The sequence below is a fragment of the Gymnoscopelus braueri genome (genome assembly GCF_963280865.1).
Source record: "Gymnoscopelus braueri genome assembly, chromosome: 7".
Taxonomy (NCBI): Eukaryota; Metazoa; Chordata; class Actinopteri; order Myctophiformes; family Myctophidae; genus Gymnoscopelus; species Gymnoscopelus braueri.
Genome location: NC_137608.1, coordinates 3419686 through 3446259, shown reverse-complemented (window position 1 = coordinate 3446259; position 26574 = coordinate 3419686). Strand labels below are relative to the sequence as shown.

General features: G+C 43.7%; 1 protein-coding gene across 1 annotated transcript; it reads right to left on the bottom strand.

The window, feature by feature from the left end:
- Positions 1 to 26432, bottom strand: LOC308089398 (uncharacterized protein). The gene is made up of 4 exons (XM_080434092.1): positions 26365 to 26432; positions 17488 to 17673; positions 5399 to 5582; positions 1 to 2110 (listed from the first exon to the last, which is right to left on the bottom strand). The coding sequence occupies exons 2-4, from the start codon at positions 17605 to 17607 to the stop codon at positions 987 to 989; spliced, it is 1428 nt and encodes a 475-aa protein (XP_080290218.1). The 5' UTR covers positions 17608 to 17673; positions 26365 to 26432; the 3' UTR covers positions 1 to 986.
- Positions 26433 to 26574: the final 142 nt, after the last annotated feature.

Sequence of the window (26574 nt, the reverse complement as noted above, 5' to 3'; positions counted from 1 at the left end):
TTTAATAAAACTATGTTTAATTTATGATTTCACATCGACGTCTCTGATTGGTGGAGCACACGCTACCATGGACATTTGTTTAAACGTGTATTGAGGAAATGGATGGGAAATACATTTTCTGAAACTACATCGTTCTAAAAGTGGGTGGTCACACAAAGGTCTATAACAACACAAAGCATTGTACATTTATTTTGTATTATTATGCTAATGGTTACTAACAGACAATGCATTCAATACTGGTAGATCTCTGGTATAGTGACTCTCAAAAGAACATGTGCAAACCATGCACTGGGGTTAACATATCGTAAGTAAAAAAGTAGCATTTAATGAGAGCGAGAGAGAGAGAGAGAACTTTCATAATGATGATGAAAAGTGAATCCTACTTTACATGACGTGCCCTCTTTGTAGGCTACACAGGGCTTGCAACTTTGCGTCATTAAAAACATAAATAATAGCTCAGCCAAAGTAGTCTATGGATTCCTATAGAGGTTAAAACCACAAAAAACACCTGGGATAGTTCAGGGATAGCAGCTGGCAGTGACATTAAAAGGTCAGATACATTATCAACAAACATGAATAAACCATAATTATGTAAGAGATAAAACCCGAAAGGGTGATTAGACCCTGACAGGTAGTGGAGGGGTCTTCATTATTTCTTACCAATGACCTGCTCCCCATTGATTATCCCGCTTATTACACAGCTACTTAATAAAGAAATTAATACATTCAACGACAGGCTTCCCCCCCTTGAGTAAAAAATGAACTATTTCTAAAATAAAGAAAATATTTAAGGTGTTTTTAATTAGTTATAGGGTGGAATTCTAATGTATTAAGGCATATAAGGCTTCTTATCCAGGGATCCTTTTAAGAGTTGTATTTTGACCAAGGCATTTGCCACAAACTAGGTATTATCCTGTATGAGTCACCATGTGCAAAGAAAACATATTTGATTGAAGCGTCTTTCTCAAACTGTACTAGTAATGGGCTTATCCCGTGTGAGTCTCCATGTGCACCTTTAGAGCAGAATTTCGATTGAAACGTTTTTCACAGACTGTACAAGCAAATGGGGTTTCCCCTGTATGAAGCCTCATATGTGCTTTCAAATGTGGATTTTGGTTAAAGCTTTTGCTACAAATTGTGCAAGTAAAGGGCTTTTCCCCCGTATGAATCCTCATGTGTTTTGTCAGATTTCCATTGTGAGCAAAGCTTTTGCTACACATTGTACAAGCAAAGGGCTTTTCCTTAGTATGAATCCTCATGTGTTTTGTCAGATTTCCTTTCTGAGCAAAGCTTGTGCTACAAATTGTACAAGCAAATGGGTTTTCCTCTGTATGTATCCTCATGTGTGCTTTCAGATTTTGAGATTGGTTAAAGCTTTTGCTACAAATTGTACAAGCAAAGGGGTTTTCCCCTGTATGGATCATCATGTGTGTTTTCAGATGTACAGTTTGGGAAAAGGTTTTACTACAAACGGTACAGGCAACTGACTTTTCCCCTAAATGAATCCTCATGTGTCTGTTCAGAACACCTTTGCGCTCAAAGACTTTGCCACACTCTGTACAACTAAAGCCTTTCTTAACTGTTTGACTCAACGATGTTCGTTTTGATGACTTCATGTCCTGAGACAGCTTGTTGGACAATGTTTGTCCTTCCACATGTACTGTCCTGTGTGATTTCAGTGTGTTTGAAAATGATTCATCATCCCTGGTCTCCCACTCATCACTGTCTTCAGTGTCAGATTCAGAACAGTGTGAAGAAAGGAGCTGGTCATCTCTAGTTGGTACCCAGTACTCTATATAAGCTTGTGTCTTCATATGTTCAGTTGAGGTGCTGGCTGGAGGCTCTTTGTCTCTGTTTTCATCATCATCTTCACTCTTCACTGCAAGTAATGTCAACGTTGATCCGCTAGCCTCCTCTGGTCTTAGAAGTACCTCCTTCTGTTCTTCTTTAATCTGTGGCGGTTCTAGTTTCACCTGGACCAGACTGGGAACCATCTCCTGCTGCTCCTCTTTAATCTGTGGAGGTTCTAGTTTCACCTGGACTAGACTGAGACTCTGGGACTGGTGTTCAGGGGAAAACTCCTCTTTACACACAGGAAGGAATTGGAGATCTAGAAGGAGGAGAAAGGAGGTAACTTCAGAGAGAGTAATTCAATGTGTTTTGATATGGAAGAGTTCTTTGTTGTTTTTTTCTAACCTTGATTTTTTTAATAGTCGAACATTATTTTATTTTTAATGTTTGAATATGGAATATTCGTTGACAGCCTAGCAGTGACATAAGGTCATATTTTTGCCTTTGAAATAATTGAAAGGCAACAGACTAGACTAGAGTGACGTAATTGAATGTGTTTTGATATGACACAATGCAGTCTCCTACTTACTGATTTGTTTTCTAATTAATATTATATTTCATATTTTTTTCAACTTTTGTCCAGCGACACTTCAAAATGCGAATAATAAAGTATGAATTTGTGTTTACATGTACTATTCAACTGTACTGGCCAACATATCAGTGACCAATGTTTCCAAATATACAGAGTTTATTGCAGTGATTCATTTTATTTATTTATTTCAAGAACATCCAGTTTGGTATGCATTTAGGCCAAAAATTGGTCATTGCATGTACTCCTATGGGCTGGGGCAGTACCTGTCAGCAGGGAGTGTTGGGCGGGAGGAGTAGGACAAAGGCCCTACGTCCTCCCAGTGGGGGCTCCTCACTGGCATACAACAGCAATGACAACACAGAATTGTGTGTGGGGAGGAATTAATTGGAGTAACGACTAATAGGGGGGAAAAAGGAGGTAAAAGATTTAAAGGGGTATTTCAATTTCAAAAAAACTTTTGGTCGTTTTATCGTCTCTCCAGGCCTTTGTGAGCCCCCCCCGACAGTTTTTAAGTTGCTCGATTCAGTATTTAGACATTTGATATTCATTTTATCAGACACGCCCCCTTCCTATACAAACCCATTGTAACTTCAAACTCCATTTAAACCATGTTAGATTCATCAAAAACACCCGTCCTTGGTTCTGGTGACTCACCCTGCCCCCCTAATACGCGAGGGGGCCGTGTTTTTTCAATTAATTTTATAATTTATTTTAAATATTTATTTATTTTAAATTAAAAAAATAAAATAAAATAAATTAAAAAAAAATATCGGAAAAACACGGCCCCCTCACGCATTAGGAGGGCAGGGTGAGTCACCAGAACCAAGGACGGGTCTTTTTGACGAATCAAACATGGTTAATATGGAGTTTGAAGTTACAATGGGTTTGTATAGGAAGGGGGCGTGTCTGATAAAAATGAATATCAAATATATAAATACTGAATCGAGCAACTTAAAAACTGTCTGGGGGGCTCACAAAGGCCTGAGTAGATGATAAAATGACCAAAAGTTTTTTTGAAAGTGAAATATCCCTTTAACTCTTTCATTGCCACACTTATTTCAGACTGTCGTCCCAGTGCCAGGAAAAAAGTGCATTTTTCCTCCGTTTGTTTTTTAACATTGAAGTGAATGGAGCAGCAATTTTTTGGATAGCGTTATCTCCTAGTTCCTTTGAGATAAAAAAAATAAAAAAAATAAATAATAATGGTTAAAGAGTTAATGGTTATCTAAATAAAAAAATATATACTAAAAAGTTTGAACGTTGCTTATTTCATTTCATTATTTTCACACTCATGACTAGCAGGACCCTTTCTAGCCATCCGGTTTATTATGGATATGGAAACAATCCGTGTTCGTGCATGTATACGTGTTGTGGATATTACCAGATACAGATTGGATGCGAGCACTGAGCATTAAAAACAAGGCTTTGTCTGAAATGTATTTGACAGAGTTATACATGTTGATATCCATTACTCAAGTGTAAGATAATGGATAATGGCTATACCATTATCTTCCAGACCACAGAGCCAACAGACATCAGGTGCCTTTGTCTTCGGGGTCATCTTGGGGAATGATCCTTCTGCCTTTTTCAATACCTGCTCCATAAGTATCTTTATTTGTTGTAAATGTTGCAGGTGCATAGTTATTCTATTTGTATGTGTTCATGTTAAGCCATTAATTAGAACTGCCACCAATTTATAGAATCATTAAATCTGCATTCAGTGTTCCCAAGCCTTTGACATCTACAGTTATGGCCTAACCATTTTTATTTTATTTATATATATCTGCTCGTTAGCTGCCACATTGCAAACAATTACTTTCAGTGCAAGTCATACTTCACAATGATTTCCATTATAAACAGTCAGAGGTACTTTATGTGCAGCGTTATCTAACTGTTGTTTCTTTGTCCTCTCCTTGTCAAATTGTTTATTTCTGTGTTAGCATGTAACTGACAAGGACCTGTACATTCAAACTCCAGTGGGAAGGGAATCCAGACATGGATAAAATAACATCCTCAGTTTAACCCATCCAGAGTAGGGATCATCTTGGAAGGGAGTGTGGTGATGAATGAGGCTTTCTGTCTCGGGCTGATTTATGCACTGCACCTGCCAGATTTAAACAGAGGTCTCCAACCTGCATCTCAGCGCATAGAGCTCAACAATATCTGCACTACTTGGTTTTTCGACAAGAAACACTGTCATTACACCTAGGAAAAATAGAATCCATACTTTTTGGGTCCAAAAACAACCTCTGTAAATCACCGGGCTTTATGGTCCGAGTTGGTGACGTAATCACAAGTAAAGATGAGGTTGCCTATTTGAGTTGTATTTTGGGATAAAAACGTTCCAGTGGAAAGAAATGGCAACAAAAGTGAACATGAAACAGCATTTTTGGGCAGGATCTCCTCGTTTATCAACACGAGTGCAATGAGGTCTCTAGCTGGAGTGGATCCCCTCCATGTCACTAAAAACAAAACGACAAACCTGTCACAACAAACTGATAAGACAACTATAAAACCTCAACCCCAGGACTCACCTAACCCCAGCTCACTTTAATAGGCTTGGATGGCTTATGGTGGAAGACAGAGTGCAATAAATTGCAACGGGTCTGGTCTTTAAGATAATTAGAGGAACAGTGGCCATGTACCGTCTAACCACTTCTTTAGAGTGAGAGACACCCATGGGCACAACACCAGAGGGAGCTCCTCTGACCTTGTCCCCCCTAAATTCGACACAACCTAACCTACCAACAGTCACGAAATATCTCGATTCCCTATCCACATTTAGAAACTGACCTAAAAACATGTCTGTTCTCAAATTATAAATGGAATTATAAAAAGAGTCAACTCTTTGGGGGTACTCTTTGACTGTAGTAAAAATCTTTGACTTTTATATATATATTTTACAGACTTGAAGTTGAGTGCATATCTCCCTCGTATGTACTCTTGACAAAGTCCGGATTAAAATGTATGAGCCCTGAAAAAGCGTGTGTGTGTGTGTGTGTGTGTGTTACTCACAGCTTGTTTCAGTGTCAGTGCAGTAGTTGTTGTCCTCAAGGGTGGAGATGGAAGTCGTGCAGGCAGCAGTCCTCCAGGGGGCAGCAGAGCTCAGGTCCTGACTCAGGTCTGCTGAGTTGTAGGACATGTGCTGCTGAGGCCACATGCTGTGACTGGATAGATGACCATCACTGGTAGGCATCTGCTTTATACAGCGCGCACACACACACACACACACACACACACACACACACACACACACACACACACACACACACACACACACACACACACACACACACACACACACACACACACACACACACAGTAAAACAAATAAAGGATCATGTTATTATTCCATTTCAACAAGAGCTATATTATATCATAAGTAAAATAATGAGAACCACTGCATTAAACTACAGTATTTATACAGGATCTGCAAACGGCAATTGAACCTAGTCTACTGTACATTAACATTAAACACAAGACAACTATATACATGCTGCATCCAGGATTATACTGTTAACCTTTAGCCTGACAAATGTGTTCTTTTTAAATCAAATCATGCAGTCAGGAGAAGAGAAAAGGTACCATAGGTGGCTTTTATTGATTTTGATTTGTATCTATGTATTTTATGAGTAGTAGCCTGATCAGCAGCTGAGCAAAAATGTACGTTTTAATTAATTATTAATCTTTGTCTTTATTGTTATTGTTAGTTAGAACATGCCTTAAAAAAACTAAAGTTGTAATTATAAGGCAACTGCTAAATAAGTGCCATAATACGCTTAAACTTTAAATAGTCACCCAATAATTTGATTATGGAAATAATTGTTAGTTGCAGCCCTAGTAGTCGTGTGCCAAAATATTATACTAATCATACCCAGTGTGAACTAAGTAAGCGGTGCATTTAGAGATTCAAAGGGGGGAAAAAATGTCTCCCCCTTTATGCCGATTCAGGTTTTGTGCCAGTGATGTGTCGGTCATGAACGAACAAATCAAATGAACTAGTTCTTTTTGGTGAACTACAGTAGGTCTCTTCCCGAAAAGATCTGTTCAGTCCGTTCAGTTGCAAATGCTATTTTTGGATTGGCTGAGAGGTTCACCGTTCCGCTTTCCTCATTGGGCGAGCTGAGGGGCGCGCTCTCCCTCAGAAACAGGCAGCTTTCCTGATTGGACTGAACAACGTGTGCAGGGCGGGACTGTGTCTGTGCATGCTCGCTCTGTGGGGTGGGTGGGGGTTAGAGAGAGAGAGATATATATATATCGTCGGTGTCCAGCAGGGACCAGCTAACTCCATTTTCAGCTTTTTTTTAATTTTTTTCATAAATCAATGCTATTGAACCCCCTTTACATCTGTGTAATTTTTTTTTTTATAATAACCTATGAAAAGTATTAAAAAGCGCCTCGGACGGAAACTCCTAACTCCATTGGATCCTCAAACTGTCCGTCAAAAACAAACAACTCCCCCCTCCTCTCATACTCTCCACTGCTGCATGACGCAGCTAGCCAGAGAAGCTCTGCTCTGTCTGCTGCGCTACGGAAGATAAACAAACTTTAACGAGGCTGGGTTCTCCCCCGTCTAAGGTAAGCTCAATGTTTATAAATAAGTCTGTTAAAAGTAACTAAGCACCAACGCTAATGTTATGAAAACAATTAATTATATTTCTAAAATCTATAGTACTGTTTTCTGAGGAGAGCATTTCTCTCTGTTCTTGCTAGCTCTACTGAAACTTAAACTCTGTGAGCCCCTCTTTGATGACATTATTGTAATATTTTAAAGTCCTGCTCATTATTGTAGACCTATATAAGCAGTGTCATCAGGGCATTAATTAATAAGTCATGCAAATGTTGACCATTATTGTAATAGTAATATAGCTCTAAGTCTAGTTAACAAGCTATATAACAATAACTTATCAGACTGTTATTGCCTATCATTCAATAAGTTGTTCATCAGCAGTTTGTATTTTTTTTTTTTTTTACAGCATGTCCCTGCTGGAGGAAATGTGTGGCTGTGCAATGGTCCAGGTGGTGTATGGGAAGGCATGGGGAATGGACTGGCCAAGCTCAGAGGAGGAGGAGACAGAACTGTCTCTCTCTAGAAGTGTAGAGGGAGAGGAACTTGAAGTGGTCCCAGGTATAATACTGAATAATGTGTTCATGATTGATGAGTTGTATTGACATTGACATCACAATGTATGAGTGTTGAGTGAATAGATGTACACACCAGAGATGTCCACGAGTCTCTGAGCACGAGTCCGAGTCAAGTCTCAAGTCTTTGAGGCACGAGTCGAGTCAAGTCTCAAGTCTTTGAGGGTTGAGTCGAGTCGAGTCCGAGTCAAGTCTCGGGTCTTTGAGGCTCGAGTCGAGTCGAGTCTCAAGTCTTTGAGGCACGAGTCGAGTCGAGTCTCAAGTCTTTGAGGGTTGAGTCGAGTCGAGTCCGAGTCAAGTCTTTGAGGGTCGAGTCCGAGTCAAGTCTCGAGTCTTTTTAAAGTCTTTTAAAAAAAAAAAAAAAATGGGGGGGGGCATAGATGTAAAAGTATAGACAGGTCATAATAAATCACATTAGATTCACAGATTAGAGATTTTATGTATTTTCCCCACAATTTATTTTCATTCAAATGAAATGTGATTGAACTTGCACTAATAATGACTTTAGTTGATTTTTCACTCTTTAAAATATAGTATTTCTTAATTATTAATAATTACAGCTTGTAGATTGGCTATTTTCATGATTTTTAATTGTTTTTAAATAATAATAAAAAAGGAACATACAAGATTTCCACCCGACAGCGATAATATATAGCCAATATGGTTCTGTATCAGTATATGAGTCAGTTTTTGCAGATTTCATTCTAATTGGCTACTATGCCTGCATATGAATTTCATGGGCCTGGGTAGGTCACCCTGGCTTGGCGGAGATATGCCCTGTTGCGCACACTCGACTCCGCACAGCAGTCCAACAGCAGAGCAGGTGAAAGCAATTCACTTAAACGAGGGCTGTGTTGCGCACCAAAAAACTGTCTAAATGTGGATCCCCAGTTCAAATATGATTCTTTTGGGGGGTCACGGCCTGAAAAGGTTTGAGAACCACAGCTTTTATGCAGTGAACATTACATGAGCGTAGCGTTTACCGTGGTGAAGTGTTGAATATTCACCCAGCTGGGTTTAACGAAATGAAAATCCGATGTTTCCTAAACGTGCTGTCACAGATGATCCGACCATCTTATAAAAAATGTAAGCATATGCCAAGATAACTGAGGTTATATAGCTGATTCTGAGCTAAAAATATTTGTTTAATTTCGAAGTTATATTTATATTTAAACTTTATGATGAAAGGCCGCGGCGGCCACACACATAGCAGCTGTTGCGCTCGCCTCTCCATGTTTACGTTAATGAGCAGCATGAAACAGCTTGACTGAAGCCGGCTCCGCGCAGCGCGCACTGGAGCGGAGGTTTCTTTGCGGGGGGGGGACAGGGGAGTGGAAGTTTTTTGGGCATTTCATTCATTTATTTGTCCAAAAAATAAACATAAAATAAAGATTGTCCACGAGTCTTTGAGGCTCGAGTCGAGTCAAGTCTCAAGTCTTTGAGGCTCGAGTCGAGTCAAGTCTCAAGTCTTTGAGGGGCGAGTCAGAGTCGAGTCGAGAGTCTCGTTTTTGGCCACTCGAGTGCGACTCGAGTCCGAGTCCCTAACTCGAGTCCCCATCTCTGGTACACACACACACTGTTTTTTGTTGTGTTTTTAGATTCCCATGATGGGGCTGAGGAAGACGCAGCTGGAGGAAGAAAGCGCAAGAAAGAAAGGAAGAAGATTGTTCGGAAAAGGAGAAGAATGATGGGACAGTCCTACATTAGCAAGAGGAAGGGAGAAGAGGTTAACAACGAGCCTCGGGTGATGGGACCGAGATGCCAGTCTGCTGCGTGTGTCAAGTCCTCCAAGCATCACTGCAGTGAAATTGATGAGGCAGACAGGGAGAAGATTTTTCAATGCTTTTGGGAGAACATGAACTGGGAAGAGAAGAGAATGTATGTGCAAGGTTTGATAGATGTCACCCCAGTAAAGAGGAGAAGGGGGTCTTCACAAAGGTCATCTGCTCGTGTTTTCTTTTTAAATGTGAATGGACAGAGAATGAGGGTGTGCAGGAGTTTGTTTTTGTCAACGCTTGGAATAAAGGCATGGTCGTCCTTTAACTGGGGGCAGACCATGGACACAGAAAATGCACAGAAGAATGCAGCATCATGCGACAGAGATGAGGATCGTGAGTTCATGAGGAATTTTCTACAGGATCTCCCTAAGATGCCCTCCCACTACTGTAGGGCATCAACATCCAAACAGTACCTGGAGCCTGTCTTTCAGACAATGACTGCCCTGCATAAAGTGTACCATCGTGCAGCTGAGGCGAAGATGCTGAGGCCGTTTTCAAGGCAGGTGTTCTCAAGAGAATTTAAGAGGCAGAATATAGGTCTTTACCATCCAAAGAAGGTCCAGTGTAACACCTGCTGCTCCTACACGGCTGGTAACTTGTCAGATATTGAATGGCAAGACCACCTTCTTAAAAAGGAAGAGGCCCGCGCAGAAAAAGTGCAGGACAAAAATGATGCAAATGACAAGACCATGGTTGTCTGTATGGATCTGCAAGGCCTTCTCCTCTGCCCCAGATTGAAGGCATCGGCTCTGTACTACAGGACAAAACTTGCCATCCACAACTTTACAGTTTATGAAATGTCTACACACAATGCCACTTGCTATGTCTGGCATGAAGGTGAGGGAGCATCCTGTGTCACCCATTTCCTCACTGAGCATAAGGAGTATGAAGAGTACATTTTGTGGAGTGATGGTTGTGGGTACCAAAACCGCAATTCAGTGCTCGGCTGTGCTCTCCTAAAGTTTTCCACAGAAATGAAGAAGGTCGTCACCCAGAAATTCCTGGAGAAGGGGCACACACAGATGGAGTGTGACTCAGTGCACAGTGTCATTGAGAGGCGCCTGAGAAACCAGGACATATTTGTCCCAGCTGAATACGCTGCCCTGATGAAGACAGCGCGGTCCAAGCCTCACCCATATGAAGTCAAATATGTGGACCATACCTTCTTCCAAGACTTCACGAAACTGAGGCTCTGCACGTCTATCCGTCCAGGGAACAAACCTGGTGACCCCACTGTTCATGACATCAGAGCCATCAGGTAACTATCACTCTAACACGTGTCTATCTGACTAGTCCAGGTCAAAAGTCATGATGTTGCACGTATAAATGCTGTTAAATGTAAATAATTATATTTTTTCTTTTTTATATGTTATCAGGTACAACATTGATGGGACGATGGACTTCAAGATCCACCACTCTGATAACTGGACTGCATTTCCAAAGCTGGGCCTCCGACACACCACCTCAGACACGACAGCAGTCACACCCCTGTACACAGACAGGCAGAAGATCAAGCCGATGAAATACAAACATCTCCAAGAGCTCAAGGAGATCATGCCAAAAGACTTTCACAGCTTTTATGACAATCTAAAGCACTAAGAAACACCCACCACACACACGCAACACACAACACACAACACACAACAGTGTAATAATAAAATGTTGATGGATAGGTAAATGCAACTGTGGTTGTTATTGTTAGTGCAGTAGGCTACAGATTTGATAGGCTACAGATTCTATTATTCATGAATGTATTTTTTATTGATATGCCATTTATTTATTGTTGGTGTGCCATGATTGCTTTTGTTATATACATGATTGAGTATTGAGGCAGAATTGTTTTGTTTGTTGCACTCAACAGTTAGATCCATGGATTTTTCCAATGCATGTTAAAATAAAAGTTGTTTAAGTACAGCATTCAGCTTGATCTATACTTAGTATATGAGGATGGCGCACACCATAAATAGCTGATCTCCAAGCTCACAATGCGTTGTGATGTGTTGTGAGCTTTGAGATTCATTGTCAGCTGTTCTTATCGATGATGGACAAAACCTCCTAACTCCACTTGAGCTGGATTTGGGTAAAGTGGTGATAATATAATGACACATGCAAGTATCTGATAATATATAAAGTCACAATACCAAGTTTGATGAGGCAGTATTGCTTTGTTTAAAAAATATAAGGTTTTCTTCATTTTCTGAAAAAATTATATTTAGTTTTTCATTTCCTGAACAATTACCATTTTGGAGTTAGCTGGTTCTGGCCGGACAGCAGAGATATATATATGTGTGTGAAGCTTTTATAAATGGGCTGATTGATGATTTTATATTACGTGGATTGGTTTCTTTCTTTACTGTACTGCAATTGTATACTTGGTTTACAATTAAATGACACATCTATAACTTATCTCTTGAGTTGTGTTTTCTTACCTTGAAGTAACATGGACAGGACGACTCAACCGTTATTATTTAGGGAGGTGTGTGAGCATCAGCATACACATACACAAGTCAGTCCCTACTCATAGTAACAGCTTGGGTAGCCCCCTTTTTACTTGGTATGTTCCACTGTCCCCTGGTTAACCTGGCCCTTGATGGCCCTTAACACCCAGCCCCCAGTGATGAGTCATTAGAGAGTTGCAACTTAAGACAATGGATGTATCAAGGAACAGAAGTGCTGTCTGGACCCCATTTGACCAACTTTCCGAAACAGAAGCAAAATGCAAACTATGTGTGGTTGGAAGAGGTCAGGCAGGAGGAAGATGGAGAAACCAGCAGCAGTAGTGGTCCTGGTCCCAGCACTGCTGCTACTTCAGCCAGCAGTTCTGCTGCTCCAGCAAGCAGTACCAGCACCACTGCAGCTGCTGTTGCTGATTTGTACAGGAGGACATTTGAGAAAGTCCAAGTCCAAGCCATGGGGCACAGGATGGAACCATGCAATTTGCTTTGCCCACATACTGAACCTCATTGTACGCAAAGGCATTGATATGTTAAAAAATACAGTGGACAAGGTCAAAGCCATTGTGCAATATTTCCACAAAAGCAACAAGGCAACAAATAAACTGAAGGAGCAACAAAAGAGCTCAGGGATTACAGAACTGTGTCTCAAGCAGGGGTGTCCAACTCGTGGAATTCCACTTTCCACATGTTGAGAAGGATGCTTAAAACCAGAGAACCAGTGATCGTCACCATGGCCTTGTTGAATGCAGAGCTGCCCATCCCATCACCAGAGGAGTGGGAGGACATGCAAATAGTCTGTGACATCCTGAAGCCCTTTGAAGAAGTCACAGTTGAGCTTAGTGCTGAAAGGTATGCATTTTTAAATATTATTGTATTGTAATGTTCTAATACTGTGATGTTGAAGGCCTAATTTTCACTTGCACATAAACAAAGCCTGTTAATCAAGCTTTAGGCTCCTGCTTGTCTGGCTTGACCTATCCCTTGTTACTTGCCATGGGATCTGGGCTTCAAATACTTTACTGTAGATAGACAGCTAAGATACACAGGCAGATTGACTGAGTGACTAGTTGCTTATTGTACAACAACAACAACAACAACAACTACTGCTACTAATAATAACATTATGAATAGTGTTATTGTTATTATTATTATTTATTTAAAAAAAAAATAAGAGGCCTAATCTTTCTTTCTCTTTGTTATGTGACTATGTCAAAGGTGCTTCTTCTGATGAGGTCTGCAGAAGCTCACTGCAAACTACCGTGGTGTGGACCTAAGAGATCCAGTGAAGATACTGATGGACACAAGAAAAATGGTCAAGGAAATGGACTACAGGTTCCACAAAATTGAAAAAATGCACTGCCAGGCAGCAGCATTGGACCCCAGGTTCAAACAGAAGGCCTTCAAGCAGGAAGAGGATGCTGATAGGACCTTTAGGCACCTCTGCAATATGGCAGCTAGGGTGACATTCCCCAACCAGCAGGCTGGGGAAGAAGAGGGTGAACAGGCACAAGGGAGCTCCACACAGGACAGCAGTGTCTGGGGAGAGTTTGATGAGGACAACACTGGGCTTCAGAGCAGTAGGAACCCAACAGCCGATGCTATGATGGAGGTCCGTGCATTTAGGGCGGAGGCTCGGATGCACAGGTCCTCAAACCCTCTCACGTGGTGGGCCTGTCAACATAACTCCTATCCCAGGCTGTGTCAAGTGATGAAGACTAGACTCTGCATTGTGGCCACATCAGTTCCATCAGAAGGGGTCTTTAACAAGACAGGGCAGCTGATATCCGAGAGAAGAAATCGGCTCAGTACAGCCAAAATCAGGCAGCAGTGTTCCTCAATTGTAACTTAAAGTAAAGTAAAGGGATATATGCGGGCATGCTAACTGTAGCTATGCAGTTTGCATAGCTTGTCTTGACTTTACAGTTGGTTTGCACTCAATGCACTGATGTGGAGTATTTTCTCTTATGATTCATATTTTCCTGATACTTTGTATTTGTACTTGTATTTCAGATTTGTTTTATATTTAGGCTAATTGTTTACTTGCACATGTATGTAAACATTGTCTTAATATTTTATTTCATATTTGTTTACACTACTTCATATTTTCTTAATATTTGTAATTGTATTTTTTTGTTTTTATTTGGGCTAAAGTCTTTATTTTTGAATGCACAATTTGTTAAAACTGAAGTTGACAATTTTCTTTTTTGATTACACATTTCATATTCTCAGGATATTTGTAATTATATTTCATATTTGTTTTTCATTTAGGCTATATTCTTAATTTTTTCAATGCACATTTATCTAAATATTTTAATTTCATATTTGTTTGCACTGAAGTTGAGTATTTTTTTTCTATTGCACATTTAATATTTTCTAGATATTTTTATAATATCTTATATTCGTTTTTATTTAAGCTTTTTACATTTACATTATGTTTACTATTATCTTTTTTTATTGCACATTTCAATTATTTTATTTGTATGTTTAATACGCATTTGCACTGTCTGTTATTGACATTTTGTACGTTTTATTCTTGTTTTTAATTCACCACAAAAAAATAATAAAAACTATTAAAACCCTGATTTTTTTTTTTTGGTTATTCCTACTATAATTGTAAATTACATGGATTGTGAGGGAATGGTGAGGGTTGGGAATCTCGGGATCATAATAGTTATGGTTGGGATACCAGACTTCACTTGTCTCTTTCTTCACAGGACCTGGGGGAGAACTACTTTGACTGACAGGCCCTCATTTTAAATAGTCCTACTGATTCTTTATCATTATTAAAAATAAAATAAGACGTTATAAATGTTAAATGAAGGAATGTTGAGCAACTGCATGGCAGATATTATCATAGTTCACATTATGGAATAAGGATCGTAACATCCCATCCCATGCCTGGGAGGGCCAGCAACAACAACCACATGCCTGGAGCGACGGTTGGCCAATAGAATTGGCCGAATTGGCCGAATAGATTTCAAGGTACGTCACGTGGTGTTCCGCTGTTGAGTCTGTGAACGTGAACGAACGGCAACAGACTCGAGTGACACGGCCGACCGACCAGGTCCATACACAGGGGGAGATCCCAGCTTCCGGAAGTACTGAACGAACAAAACGAACGAAATGAACAAATCTTTTTACTGAACTACCCTGAATGATCCGGTTCACTGAAATGAACGATATTTCCCATCACTATTTTGTGCCGGTTTTGTGTCAAATTGATACTGCATGGGCACTAAGCACAGAGCTGTCAGAAAATGGCTAATCTCTCAAGAACAGATTTTGCTCTGCGTTTGAATCTGTCGGTAGCCGTGTTGACAACCCGTGCACATTGGTTACAAGTGGGCGTGCTATCAGATCAGGAAGCAGGCCACGCTTTACCCAATCAAATGTAGTGGGCGGGATTTACGTGTGTGTCGTTCCTTCCCCACTAGAAACAAGCCGAAACTCATTTAACAATAGCGTCCTCGGAGCCGACAAGACCACGGAAAGTTAGTAACATTTTAAATTGCTCTTTCATCATAGAAACAAGTGGGCTTATAAACAAAACGATCCATGTTCTTTGGTAGAATTGGTGTTAGTGTTCCGTGGAGAAATATTGTTAGTGGGAATGAAAACATAGTCGCACCACTGGAAGTGGAGCGCTGAAGGCAGACCAAAAACCCCGGTTTCCTTGCGCACAGGTGCTCCGTTGAGCTTGTCCCAGAGCCAAGTGAATAAGTAAAAAACAGCAGAGGGCGCTGTATTTCCTTTTTATTTGGCGATGGGTTCCCAGATTGGAAAATGGCTGGCTAAAAATGACTTTTGAATATTCCTTTTTAAACACCACGTGGATTTCATCCATTCGAACCTATCAAATTTTGGATGTATATTATTATTTTGAATATAAAATATTGCATGCAGTAAAGCTTAATTCAAACACAGCAGAAGTTTCTTTCTTTCTCTATATACGCCGGTCGTGGTTGGTGCTGAGAAACATGGTTTCTTGCAAGTTCAAATTCTCGATTCATAATACATCATTTGACTCGTTTTAATAAAGCTGTAATGGTTTAGATACAAGCCAGGACTTTTCTGGAGAACGGACACACATCGCTCCAAGGATTTGTGCTCATTGTGCTGTGATGGGTTGGAACAATCTTTACCTCCACATGAAATTGGAAATTATAAACAAAACAATCTATTTGTCTTTGGTTAAAATCTAATTAAGGTAGAGAAATGTGACATGGAGGGAGCTTTACATTGAGGGAAAATCCATACAGTTTTTACATACATCGCTTTTTCGGTCGAGTCTTGTGTAAACTGTCTAACTTCACTACCAAATGAATCGCCTGTTTCAGCTTGACCTGTTACGATTTAGAATTAAAGTGACGTTGTGTGATTAAACGTGTGTTACTTTGTGTGTGTGTTGGTCTCTGTTTACAGCATACAGCGAGGCAGCTGATTTATCCTTCTTCGTGTGACGGTGTCGCGTGGCAAACAGCTAATCTACAAGCCCACAACAAGTTGAATCAGCGACGCATTGTAGACTTGTATATCGGGAACACGTTCGCGTGTGACACCGTCGTACGATGAAATAAAGCCTCCCTTCTGCCTCTCAGACTGACGGCTCTGTGATCGCGCGAGAACAGCTGCCGTTTAAGGTTACATGCGCCTAAGTCTGGCGGAAGAGTTATTTTATTTTTTATTTGAACCTTAATTTTTTTTATAGTCGGACATTCCTTTATTTTTTATATTTGAATATGGAATATTCATTGACAGCCTAGCAGTGACATAAGGTAATATTTTTGCCTTGAATCCAATGAAATGCAGACATCCACTGTATGTACTGCTATGTGTCTGAATGGGAAAACCTTATTTATTTATTTTTGCTTTTAGTCTAAATAAGAACCTCATTTTACGTTGAGATAAGATTGTGTTTGTTAAAAAATATATACAGTAGAATATATATTCAATTCTTTGAATTTGTTGTACACAGGCATGAGACACACACACACACACACACACACACACACACACACACACACACACACACACACACACACACACACACACACACACACACACACACACACACACACACACACACACACACACACACACACACATTCTCTCTCTTCCGCTGGAAAATGTTGCTGGAATGCTAAATCCCTGTCCCTTCATTTCCCAGCGCCACTTGAAGCAAATCACACCCAGGTGTTGCAAATACTGATAATTGAAGATCAAAACGGCAGGATGTGTTCATCTTTCCCTGTGTGCGGCTGCGCGCATGCTCTCTCCCTCTCTCTCTCTGCAGGCTGCTGCACACACTCGCTGTGTCTCTCCGTGTGTGCGCGCTGCGAATGCACGTTCCCGTCCCCCCCCTTCGCCTTCCCCTGTGTGTTATACAAAGGTTCCCAACCCCGGGTCCCTGGGAGAAGGCGGATGGGAATTTCTAGTTTATGTATTGCACAAATATGACAGTGACATCACTGACACATCCTTGGCATCTTTACAACCAGCCTCGAGCGTATTGCGTACACTACGTCCATGGTCGAGCTCACTGTCGCTTGACAGTGACATCACTGACGAATCACTGCCGGCAACGGTACCCCCTAGCCCTAGGCAGGGCAAGTAGAAATGCAAACAGGGCAAGTAGATATGAGATATACTTGGCCTTAAAAACCTTAAGGTCAGAAACTGTCAATAGAGGCATTTTCAAAAGGAAGGAGATAGCATTGAACCCACTAACCTCTGTTTCACTGGCATGAGCAGCCACTTTACTGTCACTGTGATCCTCCAGGGAGGCAATATCTTCTCCTGTGAAGGCCTCCCGGCCAGTCTCTCTGGTCACCGCAGCCCCACGATGCATCCTTGCAGGCCCCTCCACCTTCTCAACCAGGAGTTCACTCTCACCCTGGTCCTCAGTATCTGCTGACTGATAAGAGACATTAGACATGGACCCAGAAATGTCAAGATCATATTGTTGCCGTCTTATCTGGTACCATGTCATGTCTGGCCGGGATTTAAAAAGGAGGCTCTGGTCTGTACACATTTTATAAAAAATTATGTTTACTCTCTGATCTTTCCCCAGAAAGCATCAAAAGTAGCAGATCTACAAGCTCAAAACGTGTCGTGTTTCGAGCTTGCAGATCTGCCAACTCTCCTGCATCCTCAAGGAGACTCCTTTTATTTGAACATTCCTCCTTGACGGCCATTTCTCTTTTTTTTCTCCTGTTTTTCTCCCAGCCTTTTTGCGTGGCAACCCATGTGTCAAAGGGCCACGTAAAGACCCCCCCTCCGCTCAGTATACCGGTACACACTACACTGATATGCAGCCACGGCCATTAATGTTAATTTGCGTAGTTCCTTGGCTTTTTGATATGCAAAGCCCCATGCCAGTATTGGATTTGTTTTTGTTGTCTCTCTGTCTCTCTCTAATGAGAGAGCGGGAATGCTACTCCTTTACTATCACTTTATGTATATTATGTCTGGATAAACTCCAGTAGTCCCACATACAGTGTACACACACACTCCATGTATCTAAGTAATGAATTGTAATTGAATACAATCATAAAGAGATAGTCATTTTAAGTAATAAGTGGTTATTATTAAATATGGCTCTTTTATTGCTTCAGTCATCAAATCAAGTTCTGTTTAGCTTTTTAATGGATACCATGTTAGTAAAGCCTGATAAAAGTATCACACTCCCAAAATGCACCAGAATACTGGAAATAACATCTACTCCAGGGGTCTTCAACAGGGGGTCCGGGACCCCTAGGGGATCCTCAGAGTTACTACAAATATTTGTGTTATGATTTTTTTTTTTACCTTAACCACTTGAACCCTAATATCCCTTTTCTGAGGAGAACTTGAGACAAAAATAGCAGATCTACAAGCTCACAACGCCTCGCGCTGCGAGACTTTGTGAGCTTGTACATCGGCTATTTTTGGCAAAGAGGTGTAGAGGGAAAAAAGAGCAGACTAAGAGAACAAAAAAAGTTTAATCTGAAACACAATATAGAGGAGGGGGTCCCTGCTTCATCTCTCTCTCAGCTAGGGGGTCCTTGGCCTGAAAACGTTGAGGACCCCTGATCTACTCTATTCAAAGTTTTCGGGGGGGGGGGGTATAGTCTGAGGTAGTAGGGCGTTAATTTACGAAAAAACACAAACAGTTGACAAAACAGAACAGTACAAAGAGCTGAATGCCCGACAGCAACGATATCAAGCTGGGGATCTTTAAAAAAAAGGTGGAAGATCACTGGTTTAGCACTGGCACTATGTAAACATTAGCATTTACCACTATTTACATTTACACTCAGTCAGATTATTCACCCGAGTTGGAGCATAGACGAGGAATTAGCATTTGAATACGATGGCTTCCCTATTTATTTGAGCCAGAGAGACGTCCTACTCCTACGTGATGGAGGAATAATAGCTGTAGAATACAACTCTCGTAGACGTATTTATGATTCTGACGTTTTCAATCTACGAGAGTTGTAGACACTCCTCCCCATTGTCACCGGGACTTTCAGCTCATAGCCTGTCCAGGGCTCCAAACATGTACAAATGCAAAAAAATTAAGGTGCTTACCCCCAAGCCCCAAATGTTAACTAACTGTCAGGAGTTCTAGTGCAATGTAATAATCCATATCTTTCAATAAAGAAGTGTTTTAATCCCGTCTGTAGAAAGACGCCATTTTTTCACCCTCATTTACTTCCTGTTTACATTGAGTGTAATTCCGGGTTTCACCAGATGCGGCGCGTCACTACAGCCCATTGGGAACTTCCGACAGAATAGGCCACAGACGGGATTAAAACACTTCTTTATTGAAAGATATGGATTATTACATTGCACTAGAACTCCGGACAGTTAGTTAACATTTGGGGCTTGGGGGTAAGCACCTTTATTTTTGCATTTGTACATGCTTGGAGCCCCGGACAGGCTAGGAGCTGAAAGTCCCGGTGACAATGGGGAGGAGTGTCTACAACTGTCGTAGATTGAAAACAGCTAGAGGAATACGTAAGTTACGTATGTAACTATGGTTCTATGAATCCTGGATGACTGCCAGAGGCAGTGCTTAACAGTGGATGATATCCGTCTCACGCACGTGCAGTCGAGTAATTAATAATAATAATAATAATAATGGATTTTATTTATAACGCACCTTACATTTACAAGAAATCTCAAAGTGCTACAGCGGCAATTGCATAAAAACAGAGGCATCACACCAATAAAAGAAAACAATAACTAGGAAACTAGAAGAAAACTATTAAAACATGGGGGCATAAAGCCTACAGGTAAAACCAGCTAAAGAAATGCTTTGCTAAAAAGGTAGGTCTTTAGTCCTCTCTTAAAACAATCAACTGACTGTGGAGCTCTCAGGTGGACAGGGAGGGCGTTCCACAGTTCGGGGCCGGTCGAGCAGAAAGCCCGGTCGCCCATGGTACGAAGATTTGCCTTGTGGGTTTTGAGGAGGTATGTGTTTGAAGAGCGGGTGTTGCGGGTTGAGGGTTGTAGGGGGACTAATTCCTTGAGGTAGGAAGGAGCGTTGCCGTGGATGCACTGATGTGTCAGAAGGGATGCCTTGTATTCGGTTCTGAAGGAGACGGGAAGCCAGTGGAGTGAACGGAGGATGGGTGTGATGTGTTCATGTTTACGCACTCTCATCAGGATCCTAGCCGCGCTGTTTTGGATATACTGGAGCCTTTGAAGGCTAATATCAACAAAGTCACAGCTGTGACATAATGACGGTGGGCGTGGAACACAGTAGTCAGCGTACATAAGCCCACAGCCGTCATTAATGACTTCCCTGCGGAATCTTCTCGCGAGATTCCGAATGACAGGGAACTCTGGCAGTCATCCGGGATTCATAGAACCATAGTTATATACGTAACTTACGTTCTATTTCATCCTTCCTGAGGCAGTGGTTAACACTGGATGACTAGTATCAACAAAGTCACGAGGAATTTTACCTTGCCGGGAACGGCCTAAGGAACCCCCAGAACAGCAGTCGCAACCGCATTGGTTGCAGCTACATTAACCCTATAGAACCGGGCAAAGGTGCATGGTGCAGCCCACGTGGCTGCCACACAAATTTCGCTCAGAGGAACCCCTCGTAGGGCCGCCCAGGACGTGGAAACGCTTCTGGTGGAGTGGCCTCTGATATTATGAGGCAGTGGCAGGCCTCTTGATCTGTATGCCTTCTCTATCGCCAGGACAACCCATTTAGAGTCTCTGCTTGGACAGGGTAGGCCCCTTTCTATGCCCACCATAACAGACGAACAGGCTATCAGAGCGACGGAACCCAGCAGTCACCTGTATGTAATGCCTCAAAGCCCTTACCGGGCAGAGCTGCCTTGCCAAAGCAGCATCACCCTGCAGACCTGAGGGGTCATAAGCTGCCAGTCTTATGACCTGGTTAGTGTGGTCTGAAGCCAACCTCTTTGGCGAGAATGAGGGGTTAGGCCAAAGTGCCACCCCCGTGCCATCAGAGTTCCAGCGCATACACGCGTCACTCGTCGATAGGGCATGAAGCTTACTCACACGCTTCGCCGATGCCATTGCCAGAAGAAAGGCCAATTTGGCTGAAGCCCACTTCAGCCCTGATTGCTCTAGGGGCTCGAAGGGGGGGAGACGAAGAGGACCAGGGTTAAGTCCCATGAGGGGTGTTTCACAGCCCGCAGGGGGTTCCACCGCTGGGCTCCACGAAGAAACCGGGTCACCAGAGTGTGAGACCCCACAGTCTGGTTGTCTACCCTGCTATGGCTAGCCGAGATTGCAGCCACATAGACCTTGAGTGTCGACGCTGACAGCTTCTTTTCCGATAGCGATTGTAAAAAACGCAATATTATTGGCACCGAGCAACTCTCAGGGACCTCTCTGTTAACACCACACAACATTTCCCTGGTGGAGGGTGCTCTTGCGTACAACACGGTCTGGATCACAGCCTGGTCACACAGACTCAGGAGTGGGTCCGGCCCCTCAGGGGCCACACACACAGCTGCAGGCGTTCCGGGCACGGATGCCAAATGCGGCCATCCAATTGGGACAGGAGATCCTTCCTGTTGGGGAGGTGCGATGGAGAGCTGCAGCAGAGATTGTGCAGCATCGAGAACCACGTCCTCCCCGGCCATGCCGGAGCAACCAGCAGGAGTCTGTGGTTGTCTTAATGAACCCTGTGTAGCGTTAATGCTATCAGAGGGAAAGGTGGGAAAGCATAGAGGAGGTGATCTGGCCATGGGTGTGCCAGAGCATCCTGTCCCAATGGACTCGATGTCTCCATCAGGGAGAACCAAAGAGGGCAGTGTGTTGTGGACTCTGAGGCAAACAGGTCCACCTCTGCAGCGCCGTATCTGTGCCAAATGCAAACGGCCTTTTTGCATGTAGTTGAAGCGCAAGGGGGCGGGGGGCGGGTGGGGAGATAGTCAGCGCACTGAAGTCAAGGCACAGACTACTGTGTTGTTGACGGACAACGGATACACGCTTATGAGAAACAACACAAATAAAACCTGGCAAAACAGTTGCGTGCATTAGCGCAAGATGAGGATAAATGAAACATTCAGTCTAAATGTCCAGCAACTACTACCAATACTTTTGTATTTGAAACTTTACATTTCTCTAAATATTATAAACTCTCAGGACAGCCTAATACAAATATAATTTATGAAAAGGCTACTATAGGCTACAGTGAAGTCGGACTGAATGACTGAAACGTTTTTTTCTTTTTTAACTCTCTTGGTGATTATCTGGCACAGTAGTTGTGGATTAGCAAACTGGACATTAATGTTTCCTTTTCGCGTGCGAATTACTGGACATTTAGACTGAATGTTTCCTTTACCCTCATCTTGCGCTAATGCACGCAACTGTTTTGCCAGGTTTTATTTGTGTTGTTTCTCATAAGCGTGCATCCGTTGTCTGTCAACAACACAGTAGTCTGTGCCTTGACTTCAGTGCGCTGACTCTCTCCCCACCCGCCCCCTTGCGCTTCAACTACATGCAAAAAGGCCGTTCGCGTGCCAAATATCCTCCACTACCTCCGGGTGGAGCCTCCACTCCCCGAAGGAGGTTTCTGGCGTGACAGAAAATCCGCCACCACATTCTGTGGCCCTGGCAGATACATAGCCCTCAGGCTGGGAAAATGAGGGAAAGCCCACATGAGGAGTCGCCGTGCCACCTGTAACGACAGGGTTGATCTGGTGCCCCCTTGCCGGTTTACGTGGTAGACAGCTGACCTGCTGTCGGACCGCACGAGCACATGCCGGCCCTCCAACTGCGGTACAAAGTGTTGTAGTGCTAGAAATATAGCATGAAGCTCGAGCACATTTATGTGCTGTGTCATTTCTTGTCTCGTCCAGAGCCCCCTCACAGCCCTGTGTTAACATACTGCTCCCCACCCGGATGGCGAGGCATCTGTCACCACCACCTCGCGACACGAGGGGATCGAACCCAAGGAGACACATCTGGACAGAAATGCCCTGTCTCTCCAGGGCTGTAGTGTGAGGAGGCAGCTGCCGGATACCCTGACTCTCCTGGACCTGTGGAATTTTGGGTCTAGATGTAGGCCATTGACCCAGACCTGGAATGGCCGCAAGCGAAGGAGACCCAGTGGCACTACTGCTGTCACCGATGTCAGCATTCTTAACAGCCTGAGAAAAATGCTGAACCTCAACTTCTTGTTCCCCCGAAACCAGAGAAGAAGCTGTAGGATGGCTTCCACCCGTTGAGGAGTGGGAGAGGCCAGAACCTCCGTCTTTTTTTGTAACCAGAAAATACATGGAGTAGAACCCACCTTGCTGTGTGTGTAGATCTAGTTCCTCGATGGCATTCTTCTCCAGGAGGGTGGCCACCTCCTGCCAGAGTGCCTCGGATTTTGTGGGATCGTTGACGATGGTCATCCTCGATCCCGCTGTAAGTGGGGGGGCGGCGGCGGAACTGGATATTGTACCCTTGGGAGAGCGTGGCCACCACCCAAGGGTCTGAAGCGCAGCTTTCCCAGTAGCTGAGTTGCTGCTGGGAGAAGCGTCCCACCGCCGGCCCCATGCGTTCATTGCCTACCCCTCTGGCCCCTTGAGGGGCGAAACCCAGACCCCCGAGCCCTCTGCGTTTGAGGTGCCGAAGACCTTGGGTAGCTGTCCTGCCGCGGCTGTGGCCGGGGGCGACCGGTGCCATAACCTGGCGCAGGCCGTTGTCTCACTGCAGGGGAAGGCCCCTGAAGACTGGTGTTCTGCTGCCGTGTCTGATTAGCCTGTAGACCACGCTCCAAGGCCTGCTGTCCTGCAGGGCCAAACAGCTGCCCCGGAATCACGGGGAGTGCACAGAGGACCCTCCGGCATGGCTCCGGCAGTGGGGACTGAGCCAGCCACACCTGTCGGCGAGTGAGAGTCAATGTCGACAGTAGTCTGCCAAGCTCCGTTGTCATATACGCAAAAGCTTCCAGAGAAGCATCGCTCAGGCTCTGGACGGAAGCATCCATGCCTGGGTTAACATCTGCGGCAGACGCAGCATCCGCACCTGAGGGAGCCCCCGTGCCCAGGGGCTGCAGGGACTGGGACAAGGCCAATAGGATATGCGACAAAGAGTTGCCTATGCGGCCGACACGGGCCGCTGCGTCATAGCTTTTGACCAGCAGGTCATCTGTGATACGGCACTGGGGCCTGGGGCAACCGGCCGCAGGACCTCATCGGGTGAGCAGATCAGGGAGGCGATGGATAGCTCCACCGATGGCATGCTGCCCAACCCATACCTGTCAGCATCCCGCATAGATGCCAAGGCCCTAGCGTCGGAGACCCGATGGGTCTGGGACTTGGGGTCTTTCCAGCACTTTTGGAGCTCCTGGATGTAATACTGCTCAGCGGGAGGCACAGTGAAAGCAGCCTGAGGTTGAGCGCGTCTAAAAAATACGTTTGTAGGCCTTGCTGCTGCCGGGGCCTTGTCTGGGCCCAGGCGTGCCAGCGCCTTCCGAATCACAGGCTTAATTGAAGCCGAGGCAGGCCCCGAGCCCGCTCTGGACTCACTTCCCGACCGTTGAGAGCCGGGGTATGACGTGTGGGTGGCCTCTTCTGCCTCCTCTGGACCATCATGGAAGTCGGTACAGGAAGCCATTGTCGACAGAGAATCAACATCCCATACTGGGGCAGGGGTGGCTGCCGGTGGACTGTCGGCCCGGGGAATAGGCCTGTCCGGTCGGATGTTAAGGAGCAGCTCCTTCAACTCCGCGAACTGGGATGCCAAGGTGTCTACCTTAACAGCCAGAGGGTCCTTCTTCCTTTTCTTGCTGTGCCGGGCATCCCGGTGCGGCGACCCTTTCCGCCGCCTGCCTGCCTGTGGAGGGACACCAGATGGGCGCATCTGGTCTTCTGGCTGCTGCTCCACTTCAGCCAGTCTGGCCAGCTTCAGGTCATGTGGCATGAAACTGCAGTTTGCGCACTGCTCCTCCGTCAGCCCCTGCCTTAGGTGTGCCACACCCAGGCACCTGTGGCATTCATCATGGCCATCGTCGGGCAACAAAGGCACCGCGCAGGCACAGCACGCATGTGCCATGGCCAGTATGTAATGGAGCGAAAGCACGCAAGAAAAAACAAAACACCCACTAAGCGTGCACGCTTTACCTGGGAAACTCAATACAGTTACTGTGGAGCGAAAGCACCCCTAGTAACAAACAGAAAATCGCCCAAAATTGGGAAACAGCTATAAAGCTAAAATAAGTATTATAATACGAGAAAAATCACCCACCAACGTACACGCTGTACTGGGGAACAGTAATACAGTAACTAAGGGGTGAAGGCACCCTCAGTGATAAACAGAAAATCACCCACTATTGGGAAACAGTTATAATATCAACTCAAATAAGCACCTTAAAGAGCGGAAACACTCAGCAGGCAATCAAAATTGGATAACTTAGGTTGTTCAGTTTACTAGAACAGGCAGAAGCGTCAATTGGGTATGGCAGGCTATGGCAGCTGCCATACCCTGGCTCCAGGAAAAAAAATATATATATATATATTATAATTTTTTTATTTATTTTTTTAATACAAAATAAATCCATGAATGTCTCTGTCTATCTGCGTTGATTATTCTGTTATTAAATTTCAGTAAAATAACTACCAATGCAAAATGATTGCTTTCACAGGGTATTTCATTCTTCACAACTGCTTGTATCTCCCCTATTCTCCCCTATCTTGTCAAATGGTATATTCCCAGGCCCAGCCTGGGAATCCCAGGTTCAACACAGGTGCAATGCATTATTGTTAATTAGCAAGCAGCAGAGGCGCGTTTTTTCAATAGCAGACAGGCTGTTTTATTTACTTGTGAACAGTGAGTTAAAATGAAAAGGAAGCAGACCTCTCTGCATGCATTTTTTGGTAAAAAGACTGACACAGCAACCCCCGCAGCAGACAAGCCGTGCGGCCGAAAAAGGGCCCCCCCAAAAAGGGGCCCCCAAAAATGTTTATTTGGGGCCGCGCGCCCCAGATAGTTAACCCTGCCATACCCTAGCTTTTACTGAACTGACGCCACTGAGAACAGGCAATTTAACAAAAAATGCAAAATAAATATATATATATGGTGTCTTTCCACAACTTATAAAGAGACAGATACCGAAAACAGACTCTTGATAACCCACACCAACCTGTGCGTCTCCCACAGCGTGGCCGCGCAAACACTGCTCTGCCAGGGAGCTATGTTGGTCTTCGGAAAAACACAATAGTGTGTCTTAATCGCAGCCCTTGGAGGACGCGAAACGCGAAGCTCCAACCTACTGTAGGTTACAGGGCTCCCTGCAAAAAAAACGATAGTTTAGTTTGTTTCTTTAGAACCTCAAAACTGCAACGGTAGCCTG